This window comes from Gadus macrocephalus, chromosome 15 (assembly GCF_031168955.1).
Source record: "Gadus macrocephalus chromosome 15, ASM3116895v1".
Classification (NCBI taxonomy): domain Eukaryota; kingdom Metazoa; phylum Chordata; class Actinopteri; order Gadiformes; family Gadidae; genus Gadus; species Gadus macrocephalus.
Window position 1 is genome coordinate 2,352,666 of NC_082396.1, and position 14,259 is coordinate 2,366,924.

A 14,259-nucleotide genomic window follows, 5' to 3' on the forward strand; every position below is an offset into this window, starting at 1 on the left:
GGTGGAGGCTGCTGATGCATCAGCCACCCCCAGCAGGGTAACATGAGAACCCACCTCAATCGTGGGCCTAGCCGGGTGCTGCTCCAGCATCAGGCTCTCCGCCTTGTCCTGCACCGACTTCATGGCCTCCTCCTTCTCCTCCAGCTCCCTCATCAGGTCCTGCCCGCCGGAGGCAAAACACACACCGTCAATGCTCCGCCCGCGGACGCCTAACACCCGCATGAAAGCCCAACGAGACACTCCCTCCTGTCCGATTAGCTGGCTTAATAGCCGTGGTGAATGCAGACGGTGCTTTTCCAACCCGGCTGCTAGCCTGGAGGTACCTCAGTCAGCAGGGATGTTTTGTTTTATGCCTCGTAATAAATCCTGTGTGATGTGCTTCAACATGTTTAACCCCCCCACCACCCTCCCAGCAGCCCTATCGGCTATCAGTCACTGTAGCAAAATAAAGCGAGTGGACTGGGGAGCGTTACAAAATGGAGTTTCGTCGCGGGTCACGGTCCGGTCGCTTACGGCGTGGTAGTCCCGTTTGTTGTTTATGTTGCTGTTCCGGTCGCTCCAGTCGAAGGCCACCTCCTCCTCCTCCTTCTCGTTCAGCCAGATGAGCTCCTGGGTGGCCCGCGACACAAAGTCGTGCAGCTTCTCCAGGTTGCTCTGTCTCTTCCTCGAGCAGTTCTGCCGGGCGGGCGTGGAGGAGAATGAGCGGTGGCGTCAGGTTTGGTTTGTCAGCCATGCAAATGCTTGAATCATGATGCGATGATTCAAAATAATATTGACTGTTTACTCACCAGTAGTTTCTCGTAATTGCTCTCTAAGTCGCTCAGTTTTTCTGAATATCGGTGTTTGAGGGGAACGGTCACCTGGAACTTAAACAAAACAAAACAACTGGTTAAAATAATCGTCATCACATAACATCTTGGGTGTAGAAGGCTCTGGGTGCTGAGATTGCAGCCCCGTGCAACATACAACGGGTCTATCACACATTACGTCAGCCCGTAACAGGAGGCTTTCCAACGCTGTGCAAAACTCACCTCGCTGTGCTTGGCTTCCTTCAGACTCGTCTGGAATTCTTCGATGGCTTGATGCACGCTTTTGAAATCGTCTATTTGCGTTTCCACACTCGGCAGATCCGTGCCCCACTCCCCGCGGTCCACTTGTACCTTCAGAGACAGAAGAACACTCTAAATCAATCAAATGCTCTCTCTTGCTTTTTCATCAAGGATCAAAGAAAATCGTCTCCTAACAACACTGACGAGGCCATGACCGAGCCAGAGTCTGTTGCCCGAGCAGCCGCGGTGGCCTCACCTGCATCTCCTCCACCCAATCCAGAAGGTCCTGCACAAAGTTCATGTTGGCCTCTCCCTCCGTCATGTCGGTGTCCAGCAGCGACGGCTTAACCAGGGGCTTGAGGATCTGCGCGTGTTTCAGATGCTGGAGGGACATGGGCTCCATGCCGCCGTCGCCCCCCATGGACTGCGGCTGCAGCCCGGGGGTCAGGGCGGGGCCGAGGCCGGAGGAGGTGAAGGTGGACCCGGCTCCGGCGGCTCCGCCCGGGCTGAGGGCCGGGCTGAGGGCCGGGTTCGCGCTCTGGGCGAAGTTGAGGCTGTTGCTGATGCCCGAGATCATCCGCTTCGTCTGCTCGGCGGTCAGCGTGCGGCCCTGGTTGTACACGGACGAGCACTCGGTCCTCAGGGAGAGCAGGTCGTCCCGTAGTTTGGACACCCTGGTGGTCGAACGGGGGGCGGGGGGGGGGGGTGAACACGGACGTGATGAGCATGAGGTCTCCCCCGGTTCACGCAGTGCATCGCACGGGGGAAATATGTGGAAGCGAGTATGAACGCAAGGAGCGTCGTACCTCTGGACGAGTTGATCGGCGAAGGGGAACTTCCCGTCCAGGAGCATTTGGATGTCCATCACTTGTTGTCGGAGCGTGTTCTCACACTCCAGGAGGTAGCCGGCGATCTCAGCCTCGTTCTGGAACTGGATGCCTGCCTCCAGGCGTTTCGCGTCCTGCGCCGCCCGGGAGAAAAACACACGGAGAAGGATCGTTCCCAAAGCCCCGTGAAGAAGGGAACACCACGGGGCCAAAAAAAACGAACACGAATCACGTTTCGTGTTTTCGTTTCGAGAAACGGATACTCACAGACTGCAGGGCGGTCCTGGCCAGCGACAGCTTGTCTTCGCCGTTCACACAGTCTCGCTGCACCCGGTTGGCGATCTGTTGCAGCATCTCAAGCCTGAGAAAAAAAAACACACAAACACAAAAAAGGGCGAGGGTTAGCCTTACTTCACAGATACACAAAGAAACCCGGAAAGCTGAGTCTCCCGCGTGAGCCACGGACCCCGCTGACCTCATGCCGTAGTGGTGGTTGTTATTGAGAAAGAAGGGGCTGCTGGAGAGAAGGGGCTCCATCCCGCCGCCCACGTACACGCTCTCTGCGGAGCCCAGGCTGGCCAGGGTGCTGCTGCTGATCGATGACACCCCACTGAGGTACGCTAGGTTGCCGTTCATGGTCGCACGGCTGTCCTATCTATCCCTCTACCTACCTCTCCGCGGATCTAGAGCAGGGAGAGCGACGACCGGGGGTCACAGAGCATGGCCATGGCGAGCGCTCCGGGAGCCTTCTGCCAGCCGAGCGCCTTCGCCCGCCCGTATTTATAGCGCCACGACAAGTCCACACACAGCCATATGAGGAGCCAGGGCTGCGAGGAACCTCCCCATCCTGGGGAATGAGCGCCCTGCGGGGGGGTGATGGCGTTGGCTGTAGATACACGCTGATAATCGCTGCAGGTTGGAACAGGGACCTTGGACGGGGAGGTGCCGTTTCGTGGAATGCGTGGCCTGAGTTCCGTGTTTTCACTCTCCTGGCACCTTCTTCACCTGCACACGTCCCCTCGCTGCTCGTGTTTTTGTTATCTAACTATCCGTTCCCGAACACGGTAACGGATAGGACGCTGTGGGAACGGCGAGACGCCCGCGCTGAAGGATGAACGCTGAGAGGCCGCCCCGCGGTGTGTAAACAGGACCTGCCTGAACCCCCGTAGCAGAGCAGACCGCATACTGTCTGTATTTATTGAAGTAAGAAAATATATGTCATCTGTACTTTCACAACTATACAAACACACTGCACCCGCGAGGTAGTTCAAGATCATGGAAAGGCGTCGTCAAGTTATCCTTTATTGTCCCGTTTTTTCCGGGGAGATTCTTTCGTTCTTTCCGACCCATCCGGGAGCCGGTGAACACGCACACACACACTTCCACACACACACACACACACACACACACACACACACACACACACTTCCACACACACACACACACACACACACACCCACACACCCACACACCCACACACACACACACACACACACACACACACACACACACACACACAGAGAGGAGTGACCTCGTCAGAGGTCCACACACACCGGCACTCCCGGAGCAGCGGGCCGCCGCAGGGCAGCGCCCGGGGAGCAGGTGGGGGCTTCAGGTGCCTTGCGCGAGGGGCGCCACATCCGAGGACGGAGGAGAGTGCTGCACAACTACTCCCCCTCCCCCCCCTCCCCCCCTCCCCCCCCCCCCCCGTCCACATTTTTCAAACCCAATGCCATCTTCAAACCCTTCTGAAGATGGCCACCAGCCGTTTGACACAACAACCTTATCGACTAAGATAAGGCGATTCCAAAGACCCGTGATAAGGATGTAGTTAACCCAGCCTCCACCCACCTCTCCACCTCCGGTCGGAGGCTCTTCTCCCGCTCCAACATGGCTACGATCAGCTTGCCCCATTCCTTCTCTATGTCGTTGGGGTGGTGGCCGGCGGGAAGCTGGATACGGCCAAACTCGATCCACACCTGCCACGAGACGCACCCCACACACACACACACACACACACACACACACATATATACACCCACACACGCACGCACGCACACATACCACACACAAAGATTCCATGGATACAAACAAACACAACATTTCAAAACATGTTACTAATGTACTACATAGGTCATTGGGAAATATGACATTCGTGACATGTTCAGCCTTCGACTCCGTTACTGACCTCAAGCATCTCATAAAGATGGTTGATTTTGGTCTTCTCGTTCTCCTTCAGTGGGATTTCATGTTCTTTAAACTGTAAATACTGTGTATAAAGTGCCTGCAAGATAAGAATGATACTCAGTTAAAAGGGTCATATACAGTATTCAAATATTCAAACTGAAAGATTAGAATACTGAAAACTGAGCCTTTCGAATAATAATTGGTACTCAATTAGCACCAAATAGAACTTGCTCTTAAAAAATATATACTATACAAACACACCTATTTACGGCAATGAAGCTAACTGCCAAACGATGAAATCCTACACATCTTAGCGGCGGAAAAAAAGAAAAAGTGAAGCGCTAAATTGAGAGCGGTGGCTGCTGGGCTGGACTGCCTACCTTGAGTTCAACAGGGTTGTTGGGGAATGCTCTGTCTGACATTACAGTCACGTTGTGTTTGATCCACTGGCTGAGGTACTTGATCATGTTCTGGTACTCCACCCACTTAATATCCACGTCCTGTTTGGAACAACACAACCGTCAGATATACCGTTAGTCGTCATCGCTCTCTCTTCAGGGCAGAACGGGTTCAAAGGTATTAGGTTATACATCGACGGGGAACATGTTTTTGTTTGCTTGTTTGTTTGACTCACGTTAGCGTTGATACCGTCACCACCGTCGGGGACCTTGGGGAAGGAGTCGTACAGCGTGGAGACGTACGTTATCACAGACTTCTCATCCGGAGACTGGACGTCAACATCTAACCAGAGAGAAGAAGAAAGAAGACGCGCCCGTATTATAATCAAAACCCACCGATATATAATCTCTCATCTCCGAGAATAACTCCATGAAAGAAAATACACTCCTACGGTACTGTAACAGTGAGCAGGTTGAGGAGCCATGATGATGGGAGGACAATGATGCTGAGGTGGACGGTGGTGAGAATGGGGATGGTGAATGTAGCATGAGTGGATGAATGCAGTATGAGTGGATGAATGCAGTATGAGTGGATGAATGCAGTATGAGTGGATGAATGCAGTATGAGTGGATGAATGCAGTATGAGTGGATGAATGTAGTATGAGGGGATGAATGGAGTATGAGTGGATGAATGTAGTATGAGTGGATGAATGCAGTATGAGTGGATGAATGCAGTATGAGTGGATGAATGCAGTATGAGTGGATGAATGCAGTATACTGTTAGTGGATGAATGCAGTATACTGTTAGTGGATGAATGCAGTATGAGTGGATGAACGTAGTATGAGGGGATGAATGTAGTATGAGTGGATGAATGGAGTATGAGTGGATGAATGCAGTATGAGGGGATGAATGCAGTATGAGGGGATGAATGGGGGCTCACCCTCGGGGTCCAGCAGCCTGGCCACGCCCAGCTGCTCTGCCGCATCGAAGGCCCGCTCCAGATTGGACCGGTTGGACTCGGTCGACACCAGACTCATGTCCACCAGGTCGGGCCTGCAGAGCGGACAGACGGACAGACAGACAGACAGACAGACAGGAGGACAGACAGACAGACAGACAGACAGACAGACAGACAGACAGACAGACAGACAGACAGACAGACAGACAGACAGACAGACAGATAGGAGGACAGACAGACGGAATGACAGACAGACAGACAGACAGGTAGGAGGACAGACAGACGGAATGACAGACAGACAGACAGACAGACAGACAGACAGACAGACAGACAGACAGACAGACAGATAGGAGGACAGGCAGACAGACAGACAGACAGACAGACAGACAGACAGACAGACAGACAGACAGACAGACAGACAGACAGACAGACAGACAGACGGAAAGGCAGACAGACAGACAGTCAGACAGAACAACAGACAAACGAACAGACATGGGGAGGGACAAAGGATGGAAGGATTAACAAACAAAGCTTAGTTAAAGTTAAAGCTTTGTTAAAGGAGAGAGAAATATATTGATAAATAGATCAAAGGATAGGGAGCAATCTTTGAATTTTCCAATTGTTTACTGGTAAATTAATTATACGTACAGTGGAGCTAATTGAATCTGCATGGTGGCTATGTCCATGAAATTGTATGAGCATTCGTCTGATCTATTATGAATGCTCTTGAATACTGGCCAGTGCGATCAGAGGTATGTAAATATTTTGGCAAAAGCATGTGGGAATACTCGCCAGAGAGGAAATGCCTCGGTCATAAGCAGAACCAGACAGCAGGGAAACATCTCCTTATTTGCTCAACTGCCAGCAGTTAAATAAGCAGCAAACGTTTGACCTTGAACCGAACGTTTCCCTTCCCTCTTCCATCCTGGAAACGCTTCTGACTGATTGCCTGTATACAAAATAACTGTGTGCTTCTGTGTGTGTGTGTGTGTGTGTGTGTGTGTGTGTGTGTGTGTGTGTGTGTGTTTGTGTGTTTTTATGTGTGTATTTGCATGCGCAAGTGTGTGCAAATGAGCCAGTATACTCTGGCTCTGGCCGTGCTCACCACAGCCTTGTCACAGTACGTACGATTGTTTTGATATTACAAAATACTTGATCGAAACATTTAATATGCAAAAACGATTATAAACCCAATCATGTCCATTGCCGGGCCGCAATGGACAAAATGAAACCCACAAGAAACAGCATCATACATCCAGCATAGCCATGATAACATCATCTAAGAATTGCTATCATGAGGAAGTGATTTATCAGACCATTGAGTTCAGCACAACAGCAGTGCCTGTACTTGTGTTACCAGACCAGTGAGTTCAGACAGCAATGCACAGCTGACCCTTCTGAAGAAGAATGCAGGAAGTAGTCGAAACATGTCATAGATAAAAACTTAGAGATACTAGTCTGTTTACATGAACATATCAATTAATATATCAAGTTAGATTAAACCTTTTCAAGTTGGCAGTGGCTGTATTTGTGTTACCAGACCAGTGAGTTCAGTACAACAACAGTGCCTGTATTTGTGTATGATTTGTGTATGATTTGTGTCACCAGACAGTGAGTTCAGAACAACAGACAGCAGTACCTGTATTTGTGTATGATTTGTGTTACCAGACAGTGAGTCAGGCACAACAGCAGTACCTGTAGTTGTGTATGATTTGTGTTACCAGACAGTGAGTCGGGCACAACAGCAGTACCTGTATTTGTGTATGATTTGTGTTACCAGACAGTGAGTCGGGCACAACAGCAGTACCTGTATTTGTGTATGATTTGTGTTACCAGACAGTGAGTTGGGCACAACAGCAGTACCTGTATTTGTGTATGATTTGTGTTACCACCAGACAGTGAGTCGGGCACAACAGCAGTACCTGTATTTGTGTATGATTTGTGTTACCAGACAGTGAGTCGGGCACAACAGCAGTACCTGTATTTGTGTATGATTTGTGTTACCAGACAGTGAGTCGGGCACAACAGCAGTACCTGTATTTGTGTATGATTTGTGTTACCAGACAGTGAGTCGGGCACAACAGCAGTACCTGTATTTGTGTATGATTTGTGTTACCAGACAGTGAGTCGGGCACAACAGCAGTACCTGTATTTGTGTATGATTTGTGTTACCACCAGACAGTGAGTCGGGCACAACAGCAGTACCTGTATTTGTGTATGATTTGTGTTACCAGACAGTGAGTCGGGCACAACAGCAGTACCTGTATTTGTGTATGATTTGTGTTACCAGACAGTGAGTCGGGCACAACAGCAGTACCTGTATTTGTGTATGATTTGTGTTACCAGACAGTGAGTCGGGCACAACAGCAGTACCTGTATTTGTGTATGATTTGTGTTACCAGACAGTGAGTCGGGCACAACAGCAGTACCTGTATTTGTGTATGATTTGTGTTACCACCAGACAGTGAGTCGGGCACAACAGCAGTACCTGTATTTGTGTATGATGGCGTTGAAGAGCCGGCCGTCCCTCCAGGAGGTGGTGAAGTTGTCGCAGCGGACCCCCACGTAGCCGTCCGTCATCTGCTTGGACCAGAACAGAAGCCTCTCCTTGGCCGTCATGTCCTCGGACTGGCCTGCCACGTGGATCTCAGAGATCTGGGGGTCACACACAGGGGGGGGGGCAAGGATTAGATACCATCATGTGGTCCTGGGAGACCTGGGGGTCACACACAGGGGGGGGGGGCAAGGATTAGATACCATCATGTGGTCCTGGGAGACCTGGGGGTCACACACAGGGGGGGGGACACAGATTAGATACCATCATGTGGTTTTAAGAGATCTGGGGGTCACACACAGGGGGGGGGCACAGATTAGATACCATCAGGTGGTCCTAGGAGATCTGGGGGTCACACACAGGGGGGAGCTCAGAGATCTGGGGTTCTTACACAGGGAGGGCACAGGTGAGATACCTGCCGCACCCTCAGTGTTTCCCACACATTGACGAGGCTATGGCGCCCCGCCATAGTCTAATTTCGGCCGCCATAGTGTCTGCGTGCACATGATTTTATTTATTTTTTCTCAGACGAAGTTCGTGTCGCTCTCATTGGGATTGCATGAGAGCACGAAGTTCGGCTGTCTGCCTGCGACTGACAGCCGACTGACAGCCGCCCCCCCCCCCCCCCCCCCCCCCCCCCCCCCCCCCCGGACATGCGCACCCCCCCCCCCCCCCCCCATAGTCTCCAAAATTTCTGTGGGAAACACTGACCCTGTATGTACGGGCTATTTTATGGACCTGACAGGAAAGATAGATAGGAAGGCTGGTGGCATAGGACCACAGTGTACTGGTACCACATCAGGTATGTTGGATTCTATTCTTGAAACAGACAAATAAACAACGATATAAAAAAAAAAATATGCAATTGAAAATAAATAGGTTTACTAAAGGGAGTGTCATGGCTCGTTATTACTGAAAGAAGGTGTTGCTTCGTCCATTCAATCATGTTTTCCATCGTAATTGTTTTGATGAATGTTTTGGGTGCATCTGTTTGCTAAATAAACTCACTGGGAGCATAAGCACTGTTGATGACTGTCTTACCACTGGCCATGGCCTTCCTGTAGTAATAATTATGTATGAGGTGATGCCCCAAACCCCCCCCCCCTCCTCCCTTACTCTCCTAAAATCACCCCTCATACGTACTTATTGAATGCTGTGTCCTAGCACTTAAGAGTAGTACTTAGCATCGTGTAGCATCTTATCCCAGCTATCTTGTTGAACACAAGGAAGGGGTTAACCTAGCATTGTTAGTGCTGGGCACTTGTTCTATGAACATCCATACAGTAGCTACAGCGATATATTGTCGTTTCTTTCTTCTGATCAATGTACTTATTCTAGTAAGAAGCTTTGGATAGAAGCGTAAATGTAAATGTACCGGTAAATGTAATAAAGTGTGTCTTATGCAACTAATAATCAAAAGCTGGTTTATGTAACTTATGGTCACTGAATGGTTTTATCTCAATTTGATAAAGACTGGCTTTGAAGACATAATAAGTAAGGCAACACTGCAAATCAATGTTTCACAGTTGATCTCATGAAACTTTAATTCGCAGACCACACGTGATTCTTATAAACTCACTCTTATACATCCACATGAAGGCTTATTCAATGATCTTTGTATTAACATGAAGGAGCTAAACTACTATGACTCAGGAAAAGCTTTATAGGACTTTATGGGATGTTACATGTTTGTAACAAACACAATTCACCAGATAAAACATTAACTCTATTAAAGTAAACCTGACGTTTAAATAAATACCCGGTATAAATCAGACCCTAACCCCTGACCCTAACCCTGCTATACATTTCATTTTATTCCCTTCTTGGAATCGTTTAATAGCCACTTTTTGGTTTAAACAGTATCAAACCCAAACAGCGTGCCAACCATTAGCACCATGCTTGAATACACATAACCACATGACCAAGTCAACAATTCCAGTGCAACTTTTACTAGCTAGCAGCAGATATTTATGACCAAGTCCGGCAATCAAAATGTCAAGAGTGTTCAAGGACCACTCAATCATTCACGCAACTTTATGATGCCAATTGGCATACTTTCAATCGTAATATCAAGATTGTATCCACAATAGTTGGATGAATACAAATGCCCTCATCTCGAGAAGTCATTGTGGAATCCAACTTTTCTCTCAGACTATAATGCACTACCTTGTTTTGACATAATTCGATTCTCAGGTTATACCTCTGGGTTTGTTTTGCATGTTGTAAAATATACAGCGGTTTTTATGTTCTATTGCAATAACTATGTATGAGGCCTACTCATTCTCAGCGGAAACATTTTTCCTCGTCCCAGTGGTTAAGCAAAGGGTATTCCAAGGAGCTCAAAGCTCACACTGGTTGTGCAGAAAGTTTGGCTGGAAGAGTGACTGTACTTTGGTATGTGACTTTGTAAGAACACGATTAACCCAGCGTGGAATGAGTGTCTCCACTTAAACACAAAGGATTACCGCTCACCAGCCAAAACAATCATTAAACAAATCCCCCATCAGCCTGCACCCAAATAAAAACAGTAAGGCCTAGATCAGCCAAGATATATATTTCTTTTTTTCACCACCAATAGACGATCCACCGATGCCCACGCCAGACACACTCACGTATCCTGGTCATCATGTCTATAATGAACATGTACTTAAACGTTACCTCGTGGTTGGCAGACATGCCCTGGCCAAAGGCTTGTGCACGGTCTCCATAACCACAGCGGGAGCTGGCTCTCCCTCTCCCCCGGAGCACTCTGCCGTTCCTCTGCCTCGTTGCAGTGGAAAAGTTCTCCTCGCTCTCCTCCACACGAGATCCTCCACATCCTCCTGGACTTCCGAGCAGAGTCTGCTCCGCTGCTCCTAAACTCACAGCGCTCATCGGCCCATGCCACGGCTGGCAGACGCTCTTCCCTCCTCGTCCTCCTCCACCTCCTCCACCCTCGGAGCGGAGGTGAGCGGCAGGGCCGGGCGGTTCACCCACAGACGTCCTGGCTCCATGGACCTCCACCCGATCGGTTGAAGCCGATCCTCCGTAGCTCTGGGTTCCTTCTGTCGCCCCAGAGCCTGATTCAGTACGGGGCTCCGCGACGCGGACACCTCCGACGCAGGCGCCACCTAGCTGGTCTCCAACCGGCTCCTTGGCCGAGGTCCTGACCCCGCCTGGGAGTAGACCCTCTGCAGCGCGGTCGTCGGCGGCGTGCCGGAGCTCCGGACCATCCGTGGGGTCCACCGCGGCGGGCGATGGGGGCTCCTCCCCAGGCTGAAGGACCTCCGATTTCCTCTTCTTCCTCTGGAAGTAGCGGCGTCCCTGGTGCTCTTTCTGTCCGCTGGGGACGAGGGGAGCCTTCCTGGGGTCCACGTAGTAATCCTCTTTGGGGGACCGCACGCAGCCACACGCGTTGTTGCCCATGTTGGACGTCCATACGCTGGCTCAAAGGAGACAGGACTCGTGGCACACCGAAGCTTCACCTGGTACCCGGTGGAGCCACGTTTACATGTCCCACGCACCCGGGTCCCTTCTCTGTTTACCTCGCAACAAGAACTGATCCAGCGAGGGTCAGGCAACCGGTCGAGCACATATTTCAACCACACGCTCTTGGAAAACCGGACAGGGTCTGGGCTTTCCTGGTTTGTTTTCCGTCCTCTCTTAGAAACGCAGTCAGCACTCACTCTCTGGATCTCTCTCTCCCTCTCTCTCTCTCTCTCTCTCTCTCTCTCTCTCTCTCTCTCTCTCTCTCTCTCCCACTCTCACTCTCTCACCGTCGCTCACTCTCTCTCTCTCTCTCTCTCTCTCTCCGGCTTCCCCTCCGTCTCTGGAATCTATCCCGACCTTTGAAACATTTTCTCCAACTCAGCTAATCCAGTACAAACGCCATAAAGGCACCGAGAGGCAGGCCCATCCCAGGGCTGGTCAGCCGCCCAGCCGAGCGAGAAGGAGAGACCGACCGACAGACAGACAGACAGACAGACAGACAGACAGAGGAGACTGGCGGACTGACCGGCTTCTAGCGCTGCGCCGTCATGCTCGCTCAGAGTGTAAACACCGACACCACTATGACACCAAATATCTGCCGGAGCTGGTTTCCCGTCAGAGTCACAGCGATTGCATGTTTCGCGTGCGACAGTGAAAGCCGACGCAGGGCAGTTTTAACAAAAAAAAAAGGAAAAGGTTGACGGACAGGCTTGTAAATCAAACCAGAGTTTCGCCAGTCGGAGGGCCGACTATTATGGTGGCCCGGGATAACCGAGATCAGCAAAGTCTGGCGGGCCTCATGGGATCAGCAGGACAGGCGGGTGCAGGGCCATCGTATAAAGGCTTTGAAAAAAAAGCCACCAGGCTGACAAAAGCCCGACTAGGCCGGCCGGTGGGGTCACACACAATAGCATAGACTGGTGGAGGGAGCTTTAGCCTCCCTGGTTTGAATCAACACTCTTATCTGAACAAATCACTAACATAGCAGGTCAATGAGAGAGGCAGGGGAGGGGGAGGGAGTGGGGAGTGGGGGGGGGGAGGGACCAGGAAGTGAGTCATTCGCAAATAAACATCGCACGTGTTAGCTGACGTTGCTGTCGATTATGCCTCTTTCCCAAGGGAGCTAGACCAATGAGACGTCACTCAAGCCCCACAGCGCTATTGCAGGTGGTATAGTTAATAGCGCCGCGTGGCTAAGCTAAAAATAGAAGTGTCACCGTTGCCCCCGGCGATATACTAGAGGCCAATGACGTTGTTGTTGTTGTTCAAGGTGAGCCATGCCCTGTGAGCTACGACAGTTTAAAGCGGACTGACCTCTACCGGACCGACCGCTCGACTAAGATTCTCTACAGCCTACATTCGTTTTTCATTTGGGTGAATAAAGTTTCGGGCTAAATAAAGCCCCGGAATCTATTTATGTGTGCCTCATCATCATCCGGTCGGATGCTTTGACCTTGTCACATGATATATTGTGGTTCAAAGAGACAGTGACCTCTGTTGAAGTTATCAACTAATATAAATTTAAAGTAAAATAATAGCAACGGAGATTAATTCCCCACATATGAGGGTAAGCATGAAGAAAGTCCACATGTAATCAAATACAGACAAATAAACACAGGCTACACATACAGTAAGTACAGGCTACTCTACCCGTAGAGGAGTTTTCCCACAGGTCTTTTGGGAAAGCTGTTTTGAGCTTTACAGTTGTTTACACAAAACTTACAAAAAATCTTTTTCAGGGGCATATTTGACCTCAATGAGATCATATTTTGATTTATTAAAAAAAAATGGAGGTGGGATTGCCTTGAGCCCTGCATGTTCCTCCCAACCAGCTGCGGTCGGGACTTTAACTGTAATAACCCAAAGTGGAATCTGGTGTGTTTATGCACTGACACTTTAACCGCGTCCCTGGTACTGTTTCAAGAAGAAACAGGCCCAACGCGCCTGGATCGAACGCTGAAGGGCGTGGGGAGACTGACAGAGACAAGTGTGGACTGCACCCATCCAAGCTGCTATGCCATCTCCCCTACAGGCCAAGACAGATCAACGGAGAAGATGCTTTACTTTGACCCCTTTTATTTTTCACTTTTAGTCCAATGCATCATCCTACAAAGACATAACAATGTTGTTCTACTTATAGGATTTATACGATGGGCATAACTATGAGGTTTGAAATTAATGGATGCTTTTGGACTTTATTGATATCTAAAATATATATTTTATTTTTTTTTCACCGTTCACCTTTAGGTAAGACTATGGCACGAGCTTATCAAATCGATTCTACTAAGATACCTCTCCTTCCACAGTCTTGCACCTGTCAAAACATGATCAATCAAACGCGGGCTGACTTGAGGAGACAGATGGGCCAAATTAACTGCAACGAGGCTTCAGTGAGCGGTATGCCCCGGACTGACAACTAGTGAGGGTCCATGATCGAGAAGCTGGGCTGACAGTGTGAGACACAGCGTTTAATAACTCCCATTTATATTGGATTCTTGTGGATACGTGCCATTTCTGGAATGTAAACTGAAGCTATCACAGGCAAAGACATTGTTTGTACTTCAGGGAGTGGCATCACGATGTGCAGACCAGCCACAAGATTTTTTTCTGAAATATTTGAATACTACGAGTGCTCCAAGTAAAATATGTTGCCCTATGAATACTATGAAAGCAAATCACATACTGATATGACTCCCTGCAACACAGCATGAAACAAGATGCGACCAGTCTTCTCAATACCTTCATTCATTTGTATGCATTACAGAGAGACATAAAAAAACACATGTGGAGACACACAATAAAGGTCATGATTATAC

At 49.6% G+C, this 14,259-nt stretch overlaps 1 protein-coding gene across 1 annotated transcript in view; it reads right to left on the minus strand.

Annotated features, from left to right (window-relative positions):
- dst (dystonin) overlaps window positions 1-14,259 on the minus strand; it is a 119,834-nt gene that overhangs the window by 79,771 nt on the left and 25,804 nt on the right. Inside the window, 13 exon segments of the mRNA XM_060072913.1 lie at window positions 55-159; window positions 514-675; window positions 789-866; window positions 1,032-1,160; window positions 1,306-1,723; window positions 1,856-2,010; window positions 2,144-2,237; window positions 3,728-3,855; window positions 4,065-4,160; window positions 4,444-4,563; window positions 4,698-4,804; window positions 5,404-5,516; window positions 7,910-8,076. Coding sequence (XP_059928896.1) covers window positions 55-159; window positions 514-675; window positions 789-866; window positions 1,032-1,160; window positions 1,306-1,723; window positions 1,856-2,010; window positions 2,144-2,237; window positions 3,728-3,855; window positions 4,065-4,160; window positions 4,444-4,563; window positions 4,698-4,804; window positions 5,404-5,516; window positions 7,910-8,076 — 1,872 coding nt within the window.